This window comes from Protopterus annectens, chromosome 16.part0, assembly GCF_019279795.1.
Source record: "Protopterus annectens isolate FY-2018-M chromosome 16.part0, PAN1.0, whole genome shotgun sequence".
NCBI lineage: Eukaryota > Metazoa > Chordata > Ceratodontiformes > Protopteridae > Protopterus > Protopterus annectens.
Window position 1 is genome coordinate 669045863 of NC_056750.1, and position 20730 is coordinate 669066592.

The following is a 20730-nucleotide window of genomic DNA, read 5'->3' on the forward strand; positions in this document are numbered from 1 at the left end:
ACTGTCAGAAAACCAGAGAGGGTTTGTGATGCCATCTAACTCCTGAGGTATCCATAGAAGTGAGCACAAAAATACCATAGGTGGTATCCAAGGAAACATTTCCTGTACCATAGGTGGCATCCAAGGAAACATTTCCTGTACCATAGGTGGTATTCAAGGAAACATTTCCTGAACAAAATTAGAGTGCAGATGACCTGTGAAAACAGTCAATAGATGAATAAACTTAGTATAGTGACATTAGCTCTATAAACCACCTTACTTTTTTTTTTTTTCAAAAACTGAACGCAAAACCAATTAACTATACAAAAGGTTATTGAACTGAAATTGAAGGACTGTTTACTGATCAGTTATTGAAGTGACATTTAAAGTGTATAATATTAAAGTTGTTATATGAGACTTGGTTATATATAATTGTTTAATAATTTACTTCAAGAGGAAAAATCTTTTGTTTTTGAAAAAGGAAGATGTTAATATGTCTTTGTGTTTTTTTGGTAATTAACATATTTAGCCTCATTCATAGTTTCAATGCATGCCAGATGGTCTTGTTTTTTACAACGGTGGGCAGTCTGAAAGTAGAGCTGATTAAATTGGCAGCGCTACAACTCATGTTTAACCTCTTACCTATTTACATCTCTCACATGACCCTATGTGACCTACTCTTCAACTATGAACAAAATAAAATGAATCCTGTTACCACCACCATGGCTATAACTGTTAAAACCACTTTATTCACCAAAGAAATATAAAACGTTGCTGAACCATAAAACAAAATTAGTCGACCCTTTTCAAATGTTTGAAAAGGGATGACTAAATTTGTTTTATGGTTCAGCAGCGTTTATATCCCTTTGGTCAATGGAGTGGTTTTAACAGTTATAGCCGTGGCGGTGGTAACAGGATTCATTTTATTTTGTTCCTTGTTATTTACCCATGTACCACCTTTATTAGTGTAAGGTATTTCTTTCATACTCTTCAGCTATGGAGCAATCCATTTCCCCATCGTTGTAGAGTTCACTTGTAGGCCAGTCATAAAATTAGCTAATGTTTGACTGACTGTTTGCTTCAGTTGTTCTTTACAGTTGAGAATTTGTTTTATGTAAGTTTTTTTTTAACTAGAGTACAGCACTAATCCATATGGGCCATTTCATGCCAGCCTAGTATAAATCAGAAAAATTTGTGTACAGTGACAATTACACACACTGTAACTAATTGTTTTGATTGCAAATGAATGATACAAATGAACTCCCCCTGAAAGAGAAGAGGAAATTGTTGTCTTTCTTTGTAAATAATTGGAGACCTGGCACCTAGAATGCGGTATCCAGTTCTGCTTTGCAGGAATACAGAGAGTACAGTAGCATAACGTAACATTCCAGAACCCCTACAATATTTCCTACAAATACAATGAAAAGAACTAGGCATGGAAGTAACAAGTTATCTCAAGACACAGGGCTTAGGATTTAAGGGAAATTTGTTGTTTAGGGGAACATAAGGAAGTACTTCTTCATTAAATGGATACTGAAAGAGTGGAATGACATTTATAGGAATGTAGCATTGTCAGTCACAGTACATAACATATTAAAGACAAACAACTTGCTTTCCTCACTGCATTTATCACTAGATACTGATCTTTTGTTAGGATTCATAGTAATTCCTTGATCTGACTAATGCTGACTGAGTGGATAAAGGTGAGGTTCACACACACACACACGCACACACGCACACACGCACACACACACACACACACACACACACACACACACACACACACACACACACACACACACACACACACAGATTTTGCAGCAGAGCAACCCCTAACACCAACATTCTTCATACCCTGGATCTTAAATGCACTAACTGCAGTATCATGCATCTGTAAGATTAAGAAGAAAATTCCTTACCTCGCATATTTCCATAATTATGCTATCTCACTCAAAACATTGCATGCTGTTCAACAGAGCTAGGGTTTGACTAAACTGGATTGACAAATTCCATCCAATTTTAACACGTAGAGGAAACACATATATCACCACCTGTCGCTATGCAGACAAACTGTAACACAACCCTAGAAGCAATATTAACTACTATTCTGTACCTTCAAGACAGTTATCATCACCTCTTTACAAAAAGAGCCAGAGCCCAAACTGTTCCATGGCTAAATTCTGAGCTTAAGAATACCTTTGGTGTGAGTAAAGGGCCTGCTTGGTAGGTCTATAAAGTCCTGAACCAATGCACTGCATGAACTGAACAATGAATGTACAAATTGCTAAGTAAAAGTTCAAAATTAAAGCAGAATTTCTTTTAATCGAAGGAACACTTTTGTCCTTGAAAACCCAAAGAGTGCTTAGAAATAAATAAATCATATTTCAAGGATAAAGAAACTTGGTGCTTTTATTTCACTTACCATGACAGCCAGTTTATAATAGTTAGTGCCAGAGAAGCTAAAGAATTTGTTGAATATTTCTCAAAGCAGATAAAACCTTGTACCAAACCTGAATGTTAGTTCCCTAGTTATACAATTTCAAGATGAGACTAAATGAGGGTCTTGAGGATGCTAAATGGAGAGATAGTTCAGCTAATGGGGATAACAGGGGAATTCAATGCTTGTGTTAGTTAGCTGAAGGCTGGTAGGCGAGGAGATAACAGAGCCTGGGCATACGGAGTGGCAGGAGATAAAAAGTAGATTAGGCTAAAGCACAGAGCCAGGACAGAGAATGTGGAAGTAAGGGGAGTAAAAACAGATGGAGACCGAAGCTAGAGGAGTCCAGAAAGTGAGCAAAACACAAGAAAGACATTAAAGAGGGAGGGGGGGGGGAAATGCCATATGTGACACTGTAGGGAAAGACTGCAATAGATGTGAAGGGTATTACTAGTAGAAGGAGGAGCAGGAGAGGCAAAAACAGCATGGAGGTAAAAGAGGCAGGGTGTATTAGATTGCCATACATATTTGAAGAGAAGATCAAAGCTAGGAAAACAGGCAGCTTCACAAGTGCTGCAGACAGGTAGGGGATACCTTAAGAAGCTGGACAGTACACACAGGCAGCTTAAACAAAACTGCAGTGAGGATAGTAGGTGAAGAAGGCTAAGCAGCCTCGACAGAACTGTGGCAGTGATAAAAGGTGAGGAAGGAAAGATAGCACCAGTGACTGAAGGCTGGATCACAGAGACTGTCAGGTAGGCTGGAAAGTTAGAATGGACTAATCAAGTGACAGTGAGAACTACCCACGGACAGAGGTTTGTGGGATAGGCCAGGAGACATGATAAATGGTAGGAGGTGTTCACACAATGTAGGACATGTGAGTACTAATGCCTTTGTACTGGTAGCTGCATACATGCCAGCAGATGCAGTGGACAGTAGTCTTTTAAAAGATGATATCAATGCCCATTTCACAACATGGAAGAATGAGATCAGGAATTACAATTCCTAACTTAAAAAAATGAACCAAAGCATATGTATCTGGACTTACGGTGAATGGGAGAGACGTACTTCAAATGGAGTACTTCTATACCATCAGTGTAGTTCATCTTGCAGCAGGTAGGACAGCTTTGTAAAAACCTGGAACAACATGGTACAGCAAGATCATTATACCTTTAAACTTAAGGTGGAAGGAATAAGGGGTACTGGAGTCTGTATTAGCTCATCGAAAGACATCTCCATCGAACTCCTCTCCATTGACACCAAACCGCCGAAATTCACTTCCGCAATTCACAGAATTTTTGCCAGGGTAAGGAAGCAGCTGGCCAACTCCACAACTTTGTCCTTTTTCCCCACTGTAGTGCAATCTCAGAGTTGGTATATGTAGTTAGGGGGGTGGGGGGGGCAAAGCCTCCACTTGGGTGGGTTTGATTTAGTGCATTCTGTGATCCATTGTGCTATGGGACAATTGTTTCATTGCCCTGGGTAAAATTCTGAAAATCGCGAAAGTGAATTTCGATAGTTTGGTGTCAATGAAGATGTCTTTCAATTAACTAATATAGATCCAGGGTACTGAGGCTAAATAAAGGGCAGAAGTGAGACTAGGTTAAACAGACACAAATGGCAGCAGGCAGGAAAGTAATGAAGTCATGAATAAAGGCAGATAATGAAAGTGCAAGAGACAAGAGTGTGAACAACTGGGTCAAAGGGCATGAGTGTGAGCAACTGGGTTAAAGGGCATGAATGTGAACAACTGGGTCAAAGGGTATGAGCTAGAAACTATGAAGAGTGAGAGGGATGCGGGAAGGACAAAAAAACAAATGAACAGGTGAATCTGGCAATAAGAGGACATGGTTATGCTAAATGATGCCAGGAGTTTAGGATGGAGCACAGTGGGGCTTCAAATAGTAATGTGATGGTGAAGCAGCAGTGCAGGTGTAACAGGAACCAGGATAAATAAAAGAAGCAGCTGGGGCATAGGAATCTTGAAATGTGAGTTGTTTAGACAGAAGAAAGGAAGCAGATATAGGGGGAGGAAACAGCTCTTTTTGTTAGGTGTAGAGTGAAATGTCAGGTGGTTAATGATACAGAAATAATACAGTGATGAGGGAGTCCTCAAGAGCCCTCAAATGTTAGCAGCCTAACAATCAAGAGAGGAAAAGAAGGGTGAGATGTGTGTGTGTGTGTGGGGGGGGTGCAATATACTGATTGAGAGATGAACAAAGAGTGATACACAAAAAAATCTTCAGGCAAAAAAAGTAAAGCTGTGCTATTCAGAAACTTTAGTCTCTGAAAATCAGACAATGACATTCTTGCATCTAAACTTGGGAAATAACATGAGAACATAGGTGTACTAAATGAAGATGGCTTCACTCTGCTCATATTGGAAAGTACAATGAAGGGTAAAATACTTAGCATCATATCTAGAAAGTATGAAGGTGGTCATAAGGTAGAAGTAAAAGCACCCCTGGCTATCAGAGACTATGGTACTGCATGACTCACCACAGGCAAAAATGACAACAAGCAGACAGTACTAGAAAGTGGGGACTGAAGTAAGGCAAACAAAAGCAAGCCAAGAAAATTCCTTCCTTAGCAGGTGACACCCCCAGTCTTCCAGGATCATGATTTTCCTTCTGAAATTGTAGCACCACTCCTGAGATCTTGACTCAACCCAACAAGGATCATGACCTTGTTATACTGAAAGGTTTGATGCCCCTTTGGTTGTTCGAGTAATGTTGTCTGGAGTGTTGTGTCTATTATAGAGTCCCTCCCAAATTGGTATGAGAAGAGTGTCAGACAATGTGAGATACCACACTCCTTCTGGTATTGTAACCTTGTACTGCTAGAGGGTCTTACATGGCTGTGATCCTCTTAGCTATGTTGTCTGGAGCTTTGTGTTCATGGTAGGGACATCCTTGCCAAGTTGGTCAAACATTAGGAATCAAAGAAAGATCTAAAATGTGATCCATGTGATGGTTCATTTAAAGACTCAGAGACGTTGAGCAAAATCATAAATACCAGGATTTTTGGCTATAGCCAAACATGAGGGTGTTTTTTACCAAGTACATGGTGGCTAGGTGCCCCATATAGGCCAAACAGGTTCACTCCAAAACAACTGCAAAGAGTCTGTATGTGTGTTTACCACAAACACAAGGAAAAGGTTGGAGGTCTGATATGATGCCAGTCAAATAGCAATCAGGCAGATCTGGACAAGATTAGGATGGCTCAGACCATCACAATAGACACTGATTATTGGAGCATAGAATATCACTTTAATGTTGGGAAGATGCCATAGCTTCTGGGGGAGGGTGTTGAAAGTACTAGCTAGATATAGTTGGTTATATCTCTGTTCAAGCACTGTTTCTGGAGACAGACTTCTTGATTTAGGGATAATTTCTAACTTCTGCTCTAGAATTGCACTTGCGGGAGGCCCTAGGCAGATGGCAGAATGTTCACAAGCTCTAACTCAGTTCTCTACAATTGTAGTTTGTGCCATTAAATCAGAGGGTCGTCACAATGTTACTACAAGTTGCAGAAAGGAAAACTCAGGTTCTTGCTGGTGAATATGAACCTAACTGCTATTTAGAGTATTTTAGCCTTCTTGGCAACTATACAATATTGGTAGAGCTCCACCTGATGACACTCTTGTCCATGCAGAAGACTTTACCTCTACTGAAGTCAAAATAATGAAATTGTCTAGTGTGACATATCTGGAAAAAATGGCTTGTCTGATCTGAACTTGAGTAGAGAAGTGTTTCCTGGACTTTTGTGCTGGTCGTGGATCATATATAACAAATACCATGTCTGAAAACAAGGATACCCAGACATCTACTTAATACTAGCACCTTGGACCAAAGACTGATGATCAACTCTGCTGTCATGTCATCAGACCTGAGGCTATAAGTTATGGGCATTTCTATCAAGATAAGTGCTGAGCTGTCATAATATCACCACTTGGTGGCAATTTGGGTCAGATGACCAAGACAGCATCTGGACAGATGCAGGAAACCTATATGTAGTGAAGGTTCTGCAAGATCAGTTGAACTGCCTTCTCAGATTTTACCCCATTTGGTGGAGGGGATAAAGAGAACTCTGTAAAAACAGGCACTGCTCAAGATCTGAAATACTGTGGCAGTAAAAAGGAGCTACAGCTTAAAAGTGGACAGCACCTAGGATGACAGGACAAGCAGAACCCACTGGTTATCACCAGCAGTGAGGGAAACCATTAAGTTAAAGAAAGTGTCTTTCCATGCAGTGCTCATTTGAGAAGGGTGGGGTGTCTATTGATTTAACTGATGGATACTGACAGGTTATGAAGGCAGCAGTTGTGACAGTCACTGAAGTGAAGGCCTAAAACAGTAGGAGTCCGGTGGAGCCCTAGGATAGGATTTTGAGGTGACATCACAGAGGTTTTTGCAAGCCATCCACTGACTCTGAGTAGGTTGGGACATTGTCCATAATGTTCTCGGTAACTGGATAAAAACTCATCTCATTTGTGCATGTTGTTTGGAAGTGGAGGAAATATTTTGTGGAACTACTGAAGTAGACATGCTCTACTTGGAAAAAACAGTGCCAAAAGCAGCTGGCGGAAGCGAGATCAATTTGTTAGATGAGCTGAATTTGATAATTACAGAGTTCTCTGGTGGCAACAGTATGAGAGTGTATAAATTCAGATAAAAGTGCTGAAGGAGTTGGATATAAAGCTGGTTTTCAGTGTTGCACAAAAGGTGGAGACAGAAAGTCAAGTCAAGTCAAGCATAGTGCAGTGATACTCTATATTTTCAAAAAAGAGGACAGAAACATCTGTTCCAAAAGGAGAGGGATCACAATCCTTAGCCCCCCCCCCCCCGGAACAGCTTATGCCAGAGTACTGGAATGAAGAGCTTGTCCAAGAAATGAGAGAGCAATAGATCAGCCTCTGATCTTTTGCATAAGTAGCTATACAGCATCCATCATGACCATGGAACAATGGATCTGTCCTTGCAGAGATATACATATATCAGAAGGATCTTGAGAGTTTGTCAGTACTGTCTACATGTTCTTTATGGAACTACAGAAGGCATGCAATCGTGTACCCTGGAATGCCTTGTGGGAGGTGGTCCAACACTATGGGGTCCTAGGGCTATTGCTGCCTTTCATTCCATCCCTGTATTTCAGGAGCAGAAGTTTTTTTTTCACATTCCCAGTGTTGTTATATCTTCAATATCTTCAGTATGGGCTCAGGGCTCTGCAAAGCTGTAAAATGTATGTCCCATTGTGTCTGTTTTTTTGCAGACAGGATATCAAGGTAATCTGAGTTTGGGGACTACACAGTTTGTGGACATAAAAATGCATTTTTTATTTGTAGGGAATGCTATCCTCTTAACCTCAACTGTCAGCCATCTATTGTGTGCACTGGAGAGGTTTGTTTCTAGCTGTGAAATGTCTGTGGCAAATATCAGCACCTCCGACCTGAGGCTATAGTTCTGTTCAGGAAAAGAATAAATCATTCCTGCGTGTGTGTGTGTCAGCTTACTAGAAGGAGAGGAGATTAAATATCTTGGAGTCTTGTTAGTGAGTCACATGAAGGAGATCTGGCAATCTATCACTGTAAGGTGTAGCAGCATTTCAGCTCACATTTTATTGGACAGTTGTGATAAAACAAGAACTGATTTATAGCACAACACTCTCAGTTTACTGGTCAGTCTAGATCCACATTATCACCTATGGTAGCAAGCTTTGCATAGTGAATAAGATGCAGCAGAGAATATAAGTGAAAAAAATGTGATTTCTTTGGACAGTTGCTGACCTCATTTTCTGTGAGAGTGTGAGGAACTCAGCAGCCTTTAAGAATCTCATAGGAAATATGCTGCCCCTCTTGGGTTGGCTGGAATCAGGTGATGTGGCTTGGATAAATTATGAAGGTACTTTAAAGATGACTTTCATGGAAGGTGCGTGAGGCACCACCATTAGAAAAAGGAAGGAGAAACAACACAGGCTATATGTCTCAGTGTGCCTTTGAGGACCTAGTGATTCTGCAGAGTAAGATGGAAACTGATGCCAGGACTAGGGAGGTCTAGTTTATCTTGCTCAGCATGTTGCAGCTACAATCCTTGCAATGACAAATGTTTTTTGAAAAGCAATAAATGCAAATATTTATTTATCTGCTTATTTAATTAATTTGTTTGTTTGTTCATTGACTGATTGAAATGAGAAGCGTATAAGAATCCTTTTCTGTATGATCCAGGCCAGAGTCAGGCAAAATCTTTACTATTCTGGTCAAAGGCATATGTAAGGTAAATCATAATTGTACAATTTTACGTGTAGATTAAGTCACTGTGTTGTTCTGTGACATGCACATCTTCAAATATTGATCAAGCCAATACATTATAGGGGAAAGCATATTGACAAAGGTCAGTAACAGGCAATGAACAACTTTATACATATTAAGGCAACTATAACCAACAGCATGCAGATACTGCTATGCAATATGGGAAGAGAGATGTAGGTAGAGAAAAGGTTTTCACAAAGAAAAGTGTAAACTGAGAAGAACAGCACAAAGAAATGAAAGAAAAGTCTTAACTAGGTATAGGTAGGGAGAGAAGAATGAATGCAGTGATTAGACCCTGGCTAAAAATGGCCAGGTAGGCCATCTGGAAGACCTAGTGGCAGGGGATGAAAACTAGAACAAGAGATCTGAAGTAGCCAGGCTGTGAAATGTTTAACCCAGAGAAATGAAGGAATGAACTCTGAGTTGAGTAAAACTTGTTATGGAGAATGAAGCCGATGAGTAAAGGGAGAGATCGGAATTAGTAAAGAGGACTAATGTATGAACCAATACTTGGCCAGGTGAATTATATAGGAGGAGATTTACCTATAAAAATGGGAAGATGTGTGGAAAGGAAAAAGAGGAAGGGAGTATATAATTTTCATAGTGGAGATCGGCAGAGGTGGTACTAAAAAGTAACTAGTATACTGATTAACCACTATCTCTAAAGCATTTACACTCAAACTCGTTCAGAAAGTGGGTAAGAATTTTTGTTTTGATTGGGAAGCGTTCAGTAATGTTCTTTATTTTAGACAGCAGACAGGTCCAAGTCACTGGAAACAAAGGGTGGAAAGGCTTCTGTTAAGGTTTGCAAAATGAACGGTAGTTGTAGAAGAGTATTTATAGATGGGAATAAAAATATTTGATAAAGAACAAAATATGCAGAAGTAAGCATGCCCTGTCTAGGACAAGGAAGGTGGAAATGACAATTGCAACACTAAATCCATGACCAGGCAACTTACCAATGGAGCTTCTTAGTAAAAAAGTACAAGACTGCAATGCTAAGCTGAAAATAAATTATTATATTCACAGTGAACAGTTCAGGGCAATACTTCACTCCAATTTATAACAGCAGCTGATCAAAGGCTTGTTTAAGTAAGATTAAAATAAAAAGAGTAGTGGAATGGACCATAATAAGAGATTAAGAGGTAGAAGGTGGGATGCAAGCATCTTGTCAAACAAGAACATAGCAAATATACAATAAAATTGCAAAATATGGTGCTAATGCCCCCCAAGAAAACCCATCACTCTAACGTGCTTCATGTGATTAATTGGCTGGAGCTAAGACACTTTTTAACATATAATCAGTTATAAAACCCACACAAACTTCTATATGAACCCAGCAGATGCCCACCCATCTGTAACTTACTTCCAAAATCTATGCCTCGCAGAGACCTAAGATCTTAAACCCAAAACCTCATAGAAGCTGTAATATCAAACAACCACTTTGGTAACTCTTTATACTCTGTTTGTGGAGCCAAGCTGTGGAATTCCATTCCCCCAGATCTTACACATGAAAGTAAGCATAAAACATTTCAGTGCAACCTAAACGCCTATCTACCTTTATCTTGGACTTGTCTTTGTACTTGAATTTCATCTACATGCATTGTTTTCCAACCCCTATCCATCCCAACTTCTTCCCTTCCTCCTTTAACTATATTAGTTACATTATTAACCATTTATTTAACTGTTGCCATATCCTGTCAGTGTACTAACCTGTAACCTTCATTATTGATATTTCTGTTTATGTACATATATATTTTGTAATAGTTTTGTATATGCACTTAAGAAAATCCATGTACAGTTGATTTTTGTTACTTCTGTTATGTAACTGTGGAGCTTTTCTCCCAGGGCCTGAACTGAAAATGGCTTTTAGCTCAGTTTGATTATTCTTGGTCAACAAATGGATATAAATGCATACATACAGTTTCATGCCATTCTACAAACAGAGGATGGCTGTCATAGAAATAACACAAAGGCTAGCAGTGGTCATTCTAGTACATTGTTGTATAATTGCCCAATGTTTGTTTATTTATTTATGTAACATTTGTTGATCGGGACGTCTGACTAGGCCAGAGCCTATTTTCAGTGGAGGCCTGGGGAGAAACACTCCAGACACATGTCTTTGGAATGTGGGAGGAAACCAGAGCACCAGGAGGAAACCCACCTGAAGGCAGGGACGACATGCTGACTCTGCACAGAAGGCACCTTAGCCATGAATTGAACTTGAAAACCACTTGCTGTGAGGTGACGTTAACTACTGCACCAATGTGCTGCCCAATTAAAAAAATTAAAAGATGGATAGAATGTAGCAAGAAGGAAAACATTTCAAAATAGTATGAAATTATTTCATGTTAACATCTTATTTTAATGTATTAACGTTAGACTACTGATGCTTTAAGGTTTTGGCACTATGACAACTATACCAGACTGCTGCAAGTATGTGTTCCACTTCTCAGTATCTAGTTACACTTTAGTGCAACAGACAAATATTTGTAAAGATACATGTTTCAACATAAGATGGCAGATAGAAAGAGTAAAGAAATGGGCAGTAAGGTATGAAAGCACTGGTACATCCCTCTGCACCCTCACATACATAGACAACCTCAGCATAAACTTCAGTAGTGATAAACTTGTATTAGCCTCATAAGAAATAAAGAACAGTCGAATAAGAGAATGACACGTTCTTTTATCCAGATATATAACTTTTGTGCAGCAGCTGTTTTGTAGAATGTCACTTCTTGTAAAAAAAAAAATCAGAAAAATTAATTTTGATTTTTACTGTGTGTGGACTGGGGGGGAGTAAAGCCCCTCCACCCACACAAATACATTCAGGTGTTTCGCTCCCTGTATTACAGCTAGTTATTTGATCAACTCAGATTATTGTACCTCAGAGCAATGGGGATTTTTCCCCTCCATGACCAACTTGTGCTTTAATTGCCACCCATTCAGGCACAGATTGTTAGAACATGCATGTTTGACTCCTCTTATATTCTTATAGATTTGCTTACGGAAATGATAGAACGAAACTCACAGTTTACTTATTAGAGAAAAGCACCAATGATCTTTCATAACCCTTATTCCAGAAAATGCAGGGCTATTGCTCTGTGTACCTCAGGGGTACACGGTCACTTCTTTATGCGTTTCAAGATTAGTAATCATAGCTGTGTAAAAAAGCATATCGGTTATTGGTAAGAACGAAACAAGGAAAATAAGTTGGACAGAGAGACAAAGAATGAGAGAAGAGTACTGAAAGAGATGTGTAAGTGAGACAGAGAGAGAGAGAAACAAGAAACAGAGAGGCCGAGAGGAGAATTGTGTGGTCATAGTCCTGCTTGCTAACATCATTTATTTTTATTTAGAGAAGAATCAGCAACGCAACCGTGCGCTTTCTGTCGTACTTTCCAGCGATGGAGTCTAACCATACAGAAGTGAAGATGAATCGTACCGGCAACATCTCAGACTGCAGCTCTAATTCAATGCACATCTCTGTGCCCTGTTCACTCATAGCCATCCTTGTGGCAGGATGCATTCTCAACAGCGTTAGTCTCTGGATATTTTTCTTTCGAATCAAGAAATGGAAAACAGGGGTTATCCTACAGTTTAACCTGGCTCTAACAGATGCAATAATGATGCCAGCAGCTCCTTTCATGATTGTTTATTTCATGCTAGATGGCCACTGGCCTTTCCCACAAATCTTTTGCCAGCTCAAAGTTTTCCTAATGAGTACCCACCTGTATGGAAGCATATACTTCCTAATGCTCATTAGCATGCACAGATATGTTGTTGTAGTCCGTTACAAGAAAAAGTCGATACTGAAGGACCCTGTAGCCATCAAGAGGATTTGCATTGTAGTCTGGACAGTCCTCTTTGTTCAGGGTCTCCCCCTGTTCATCTTCCTTAAAACATCTATGATTAATAACAGTATAAAATGCCTTAACATCCACCAGAATGAAATGACCACATTGTTTTTCATATATAATACTCTATTTCTGCTTCCCAGCTTTTTGTTTCCATTTCTTGTTTCGCTAGTCTGTTACAGTATACTGGGATGCTTTATTTGCAAGAAGAAACCTGTTAAAGACAAAGCAGTGCATACAAAGTCTCTACAAATGATAACCGTCTCCCTTATTATTTTCCTAATCTGTTTTGCACCTTTGAGTATTACACGAACTGTTGGTGTCGTCATAAAGATGTGGTTCCCTTCTTTTTGTGAAGTACTGTTGAAAGTAGAGATGGGCTATTATATCTCCTGGACACTGACTGCAGCAAACTGCTGCCTCGATCCAATTCTCTACTGCTTTGCTTCAGAAACATTTAGTGCACAGTTCAGAACCTCACTTAAAAATATAAAGAAAAGAAGAAAAAAGTGATGTCAAAAAAAAAAACAAATACACTCCATTTTTTTCAAATGAAGCTAAAGTACAATTAAGTGAATATTTTACTGCATTGTTTTTGAGAGGTTTTGTCTGTTTTGTCAACAATAAATGTATTCTCTGCCAGAAGTAAGGTAAAAAAAAACCTCTGGGCAATACCCAATGGCCCACTTTTCCAACAGTGCTACGTTTCCTAATGGCTTCTTAATTTTGTGCACATTTATCATATACACTGCTAGCATCTGAAAATGAAATCACAAGTCTTAATGGTAGATATTTTCTGTTTCTTACTGCCTTTTATGAAAGTAGAACATAGTGTTGAAACATTTTTTAAATGTTTTATGTCACTAATAAAAGACTGTACAAATTCTAATTACTGAGAGGGTGTAAGTAAGGCACCTAACCAAATGTGAAGTGGTCCTACTACCAGAAAACGCTTTTAAGCCGTCACATGATTATCAGGCATTTTATTATTGTGCTTATTAAATGAATAAAGAGTATGGTAATGAAGGATGAATATGAGATACAGCAGTGTCCTTGCATTTACAAGTTTTCTACACAGAGTATATTTCTTACTCAATTATATTCTTGTGGTGTTCTGTTTCATAATTGCCTTATACATTACACATTTGTTTATATGCTGCTCTGTATAAAACTGGACTTATATCTTTTTATTATTTGAAAACAAAAAAAGGTATGCTTGACAGTTGAAAACGTAATAAAAGTTTATTTCTCACTTTTAGAGTAAATATTCTATTTCTTTATTTTATACCACTTTTAAGTATACAGTGCATAACTTAAAAATGATCATCTTGAGATAAATTATAATTATAAAATGTGAACCTTTATAGATGTGCATTTTCAAAATAAGTTGCATAGTTTAAAGATGAAACAATTTTATGAAACTCATGTTTTGAAAACTATTTGTAAAATTACTGAGCAAGAAATGTATTTTTTTTCTAAATCAGAATTTTTGTGTGATAAAATATAGTTAGGAAAAATAGCATAATATTAATTTAAAAAATAAAATCACAGCATTTGAGCTAGTGTTCTGAAAAATGTATCGCATGCATTGTAACATTTAAAACTTTGCTACAGCTTTTGAATTTAACTGAGATAACTACGAAGTTGAAAAATTAACGCAAGACTGATTTACAACATATGAAGTCATTTAAACATGTACATACATTATACCGAAGAACTATCCTTAAAATTATCTTCAAACTGAGATATTTATTAAGGGAATAACTAAAGAAACATCAGAACCAGGATTCATGTTACTCAGTATGCAGTGTCCATTTGCACTTGAGTTGGCAATGTGCAGAACTATGCTCCAGGTTGCATATTTCCAGCTTTCAAATGTTTTAACATGCAGAACAGTGCAGGTCTGTTATAATTCATAGCTCTGTGCTTCACTCTAGTGCAGTGTGCCCAAATGCACAACTGAAGATAAATACAAATGTGCACATAATGACATGTGAATGAAAACAAGTTTGGGAAAAATAAGTCCTAATGATATACAAATCTATACTAAATAAACATTGTCATGATTCATAGTTGTATGTGTGGGAAATGGTATGTGGTATGTCAGTGTCCACTATACCTCTCAACCATCCAGATTTTCGCAGAATGTCCAGATATTTATTTCATATTTTTGGTCTGTACTTCATAACATTTGCGGTTTACTGGCAAATCACTGGGATGATCTGAGGACTGAAGTCACTAAATAATGACATACATTTGAGTTTCAGACTTCAAATTTTTACGAAAGTATATGTTAAAACAAACTCTGTTACTCTTGCAGCCTTCTAATTTTATAAGAGCAATATTTAAAATACATACCTATTTTTGGGCCTTTGTCCCCCATTTTGTTGGGCTTTGTCCAGATTTCTTGCACTAAGAGGCTGAGAGGTATGATGTGCACCTGATTATAACAGAGCAAAACATGACAAAAAAATATCAAAAGTTGCAGACAGCAAGCATGCTTGAAGCAGCAGGACTGGTCTTTCAACAGCATACTGTAGTTCTTAGCAGTACCAGTTTCCACCAGTATGTGCAAGTTGGCATCTGACCCTCAAAGAAATGCTACTGTTAGCAGGTGCCCTACCATAATTTTACCATTCAAGAGAATTGATGTGGATATTGTCCATGCTTTGGCTGAAATGTGACATTGACATGCGCAGTCAGTAGGAATGTGTGGTCCTGCCTTACCCGGACAGACGATGGTATGTCTAGCTCTTTCTATTCTAACTACATGGACCTTTCAGAGATTGTCTGGAGATGCATTGGGTATTTCACTGACTGCTGCTTCTGGAATACTCAGCAAGCTCCACAGCATAGTGCATCTACAAGTAGACTATTACATGTAGCTTTCTGTCTCACCAAAATGGAAAGCTAATGCCATGCATGTTTTCTACGGAAGCACCCAACTCCCCTCAGTACTAGGTGACATATAATGTATGCATGCAGTAACAAAGACCATGGCTGGACCACAGCCACAGGGGTTTATGAACAGAAAGGGCTATCATTCTGAGCTACCAAGTAATTCATGATACGCATGGGATCATAACTCATGTGGTTGCATTCACCCAGGCAGTTGCTATGAGTCACATATACAGCACACCTCTCATCTGCACTGCAGAATTTTGCATAGTGAATTTCCATAGGCCATCTAGTTTGTAAGTGCAGATGTTTTAAGCTCTTCTCAATCATAATATTGTGTTGCAGGTGATACTGATACCCAGTAGGACCATGGCATTTAATACCCATACGGAAACAACACAGCATGGGTAAACACCCTAACACAGCACTTGCACAAACTCTAGAATACTGTAGAGCATGCATTTGTCCTGCTCATAGCCTACTTTCATTGCATTTATATATCTTAGGAGGACACTACAGTGTGATTCTGCTACAGCCTGCAGCATGTACTCAGTATGTTGTATGCTCCATGATACTGTGGTGAGGAGAAAGGTTGTGCAGGCCCAGGATACTGCTATGATGGGATCATGTGCCCATGTGCAGCAGGGAAGACGCATCCTCATCACTATCAGATGAAATTGTTATATAACAGAAGTGACTAGCTATTGCACAACCACATCCAGATAGTGATAAGCTAGGTCATGGCAACACAGGAAAGTAGTAATACCTGGTGTAGATTTACTGGTCCTGATGAGCACACAGAACAAACATGATGCATGTAATGTTCATATCAGGTTATACTTGTCAGGGTACTGTTGAGTCACACTGTGCAGTAGCCAGTCTCACATTTATCACACAGGAGGGAAGGTGGACTAGATTACAGCTGTCGTCATGTGCACAGGTAGCTAGACACATAATAGCAAGTGTCTATGTATACAGAGTGGAAAGAGATACATTGCAGTTGGTGGGATGGGGGGCTAGAGGTAATTGGTATTCAGTGTCATAGACAATGACCTTCTGGCAATAGGATGTGACTGCCTCTATGTTACCATGGACTGAGGCGGACACAGAAGTCATGAGGTGACAGTTACTCAGTGTTACAGGCAATTTCCTCCTTTGATGGTGTGAGTGGGACACTACATGACTATGATCTGTGGCCAGTAGTCTGTCTTGCTGCTCTCTAAGACTTGGGTTTCCACATCCCAGGAATGGTATGCAACCATGACCTGGATAAACTCCAGTCATAAGATGCCCTGTTGATGGTGGTTGAATGTCATAGTAGCAGAGCAGTGTATATATCCAGATTCAGGTGAAAGCTGTATGCACCATAATGACTCCCTCACCATGGCCACAGCTGGCACTTACCCTACATCTACTTCAAGTAACTCTGAAAGTCTGAGTAGTGGTGGTGATGCTGGCAATCCTCCACATGGAGGCAGAGCAGGAAGTAGTTTTGCCAGCACAGACCTCATAGGACCAATAAGGACAGTGTACTAGTACTTCCTGTCATTAAATATGCTACAAAACACAGATATCTGGTCTGTGCTGCCCTCAATTGTAGCAGATTGTGCATAAATACTGCATTATATATTTAGATTGATCCTAAGTGGTGCCATGTGACAGTTACTCACTGTGATGCAGGATGCTGTCAAACATCCTTGTGTGGCTGTGATATGGTGGGTATACCCACATAAAAGGCAATGTGCGCAGCCACTGTCACAGTGGAAGTGGGACCATCATTGTTGGTTGGAACCTCAGGGGACACATCCAACAGTGTTGATGGTTAACTGTCAGATTTTGCAGACTCAGGTTCATCTATGGATGAGGCCATACATTCAGCCTGTACAGTAGGTAAATGCCTACCAAGGATGGAGTCATAGGTCTTTGACTTGAGCACATGTGTCACATTACAGTAATCAGCTCCTGCATAAGTACCATCATCAGCGTGTTGTCTTGCTCCAGCCTCTGAAGCTGTCATTATAACAGTTGTCTGTCCTGTGGCTACACAGTCATACTAAAGTGGGCATGAGCACCTGTGCCAATACTCTACCCCTTGTGACTTGCATGATAAGGGTATCCTTGTAAGATATATGATACAATCCTAACCTACTTCTGCTACTATCAGGATGTGACTGGGTACCTGATGCTCCCATGACAACACACAGGTGAAATACATGCCTTGGCCAGCCTAAAGACTGTATGGGCAGTGCTACCATACAGAAATCATCTGAATGTGGTACTAACTTTATGCACCATTCACTATGGTGCCTGGGGGTGTGTACATCCTCAAACCAGACCCCATATCTCCAAGGATGATCATAGAATCATTGTCAATGTCTTGGGACACCAAACACTCCTCTAGATCTGTCAACTGCTGCTCCCTGGTGGCATATCTCACTGGTCAACCCCTCAATGGCTATGGAATGTACCTCTGCCATTGCACAGTGTAGCATGTTGGTAATATGCTTAAAATGCAGCAGTAATATGTGACTGTGACCCCCCAATGGCATCTACATCATGGATCACAGTGGGCCATACTCATTCCCGTAAAGTCTGGTGAACACCCCCATCCACAACACGTGCCATCTATATGTCCTAAGTGCTTGTGCTGGATGTCATTTTCTGCAGGGCTGAAATTGTCAAGCCTCACTAATCTTTCTCATCTTAGGGACATGCAGACACCTGTGGATACATGACACCAATATATAGATGGTGTAATATTTGGGCTGGTAGGATAACAGCTACAGACAAAGAGGAAATGCAGTTGTATGATACTATCATCATACAGACTGCTATAGTTTTATCCTATACGATAGATGCAGAGACCAAAAATGGGAATATATAAAGCAGGTATACATGCCATGTACAGCTAAATATACACTCCCAAAATGCTTATCAAGTTTGTTAGGACTAGCATTTTATGTATAGGGAATTGCAGTCATCTGTGCAGCCAACTTGAAAGGACACCTGGGCAGATGTCAGTGACACAGACCTACCTTAGTACAGTGGGGGAAGCTATGTGCATACATGGGATTGCTGCATGCACCAAAACAGGCCAGCACATAATTAGATAGGAGATAATATAAACAAAACTGTGACAGGAAAATATGAGGACATGGGCTACTTTGTTGTCAGTACAATCCAGAAAGAAGAAACACATGAGGCACATATCTTCATATTGCTAACCTTTTCTAAAGCATATTCTATGTGCAAGGCTGGACATCCATTAGTAGGAAGACAAAAAGAGCCTACAACTCACCTTTCAGAATACTCTGTCCTATTGCAGAACTGCCTATAAACCCAGGAATTACTGCTATCCTATAAGCCCAGGAATTACTGCTATATCTGCTAGCACTGCTGCAAAATGTCCAGCACAGTTTCCAAAGTCTGTGCATCTTAGCATACAAAATGCTGGCATACCTCTAAAACAACACAATTTATACAGGTTTGTATGGCACATATGCAGATGGAATCATGTCAGATTGCAAAAGAGAGTTTTGGCAATGGTAAAAACGTTTGAAAACTTCTTGCTGAAACTACTTTCATTGAAGATAAGAAAAATTTTTCTTTGCAGAGAGAAAGCCCCCTACACCCCCCATATCCCCTGAATCTGTCTATACCAACTCTGTGGTTGTACAACAGTAGAGAAAAAGGCAAACACCACTGTTGATGAAGTTAGTTTTGCTGAACAGCATTTGTACATTTTATGCTCAGTGAAATTAACTTCGCCTATTTAACACTTTCGCTAGGCAGTTTAGGTTAGGTTGTATGAATATCTATGAATTGCTATATTTTGCTGCTGTGCATATATGACTTAAAACACAATTTGCTACCTATACTCTCTTTTCCTGACTCAGAGACTCCCCATACTCTGGAATAGACTGCCCATACATGTCAAGCAGAGCGCCTCCTTGGCCCTCTTCAAAAGGAACCTTGTTCCTTTCTGTGAGACAGCTAGCTATCTGTCACGTGACATATGAGTTTATCCCTAATTTAGTGAGTTTATATTTAATGCCTGAGTGACTTACTGTGTCAGATGTTTTTGCCAGGTTGAGGAAGGCAGTGTGCATCTTTTGCCCTCATCCATGACTTTAGTGACCTTCTCAAAAAAGTCCACCAAATTGAGTAGGAATGACCTACCTTTAATGAAACTAAACTGGGATGGATCCAATATCTGTAGGTTTCCTATGTCATTGTTTATAATTTCCATGATTCTTTGCATTGCTATGTATATGAGACTAGTCAGAATTATTAGTCTGTAGATGTCACCCCCCCCCCTTGTGCAGAGTGATAACAGTTACAATTATCCATTTACTTGATACAAAGCCTGTCTAGTGGCTGTTGCTGAACAGAGATTCTAGTGGCAATAATAGGTGATGTTTCATGCTGTGTAGGAGACATCCTCGGATATTATCAGGATCCATCAAGTTGTTCCTGATCTTAGATAGTGCATTCATTGAGGAGGGGTTGTGCTCCGTTCCCCACTGTAGGGGGGGTGGTCTTGTTCCCCTTTAAAGATGCAGGTGTTGTGTTTATTTTTTTTTGTTTTTCATCCTTCTGGGTTTTCAATATTCCCAGTTCAGTCTTATAACATTTGCTCTTGTGATATATATATATATATATATATATATATATATATATATATATATATATATATATATATATATTCTTTGAACCCACTTCACTGAGTCCACTTCTTCGAAGAAGTGAAACTTTGAACATTGACTTTGGCAGTCACACTGCAGTGTGGAATGGGAATATTCCCTTTTCCCCGCTGTAGTGCAATCTTGGAGTTGGTATATTTAAGTAGGGGGGGTATGTAGTAAATGAACATACATTTATTAATATCCACTAATTGCTGTATCATAAATCAGTTACAATTCACTTGGTTAAACACTTGTGTGACAAAGTGAACTTTACTACATTTTGTGTGAAGGTTAGTTTGCGTGAATGTTGCATTGGATGACTTCTGAGTTGGTCAACAAACATAAGCGACGTTCTGGTAGGGCTTGGTACTTGTCTGTGTTTCTGCATTTTTGGGTTGAGTAGATGGTAGGAAAGGGAATAATTTTACTGTATGTGTGTGTATGTATGCGTGTGCGTGCATATGCGTGGGTGCGCGCGCGTGCACGTGTGTGTGTTTAGGGAGAGTGTAAGTGTTAGGTAAAGGGTTACATTTAGTGTATGTGCAACTGTGTGTGGGTTACAGCAGG

General features: G+C 39.4%; 1 protein-coding gene across 1 annotated transcript in view; it reads left to right on the forward strand.

Annotated features, from left to right (window-relative positions):
- LOC122790350 (P2Y purinoceptor 4-like) overlaps positions 1-13823 on the forward strand; it is a 37745-nt gene extending 23922 nt beyond the window's left edge. Inside the window, exon 2 of the mRNA XM_044057866.1 lies at positions 12083-13823. Coding sequence (XP_043913801.1) covers positions 12131-13093 — 963 coding nt within the window. The 5' untranslated portion in view covers positions 12083-12130 and the 3' untranslated portion in view covers positions 13094-13823. The remainder of the gene's footprint in view (positions 1-12082) is intronic.
- Positions 13824-20730: the final 6907 nt, after the last annotated feature.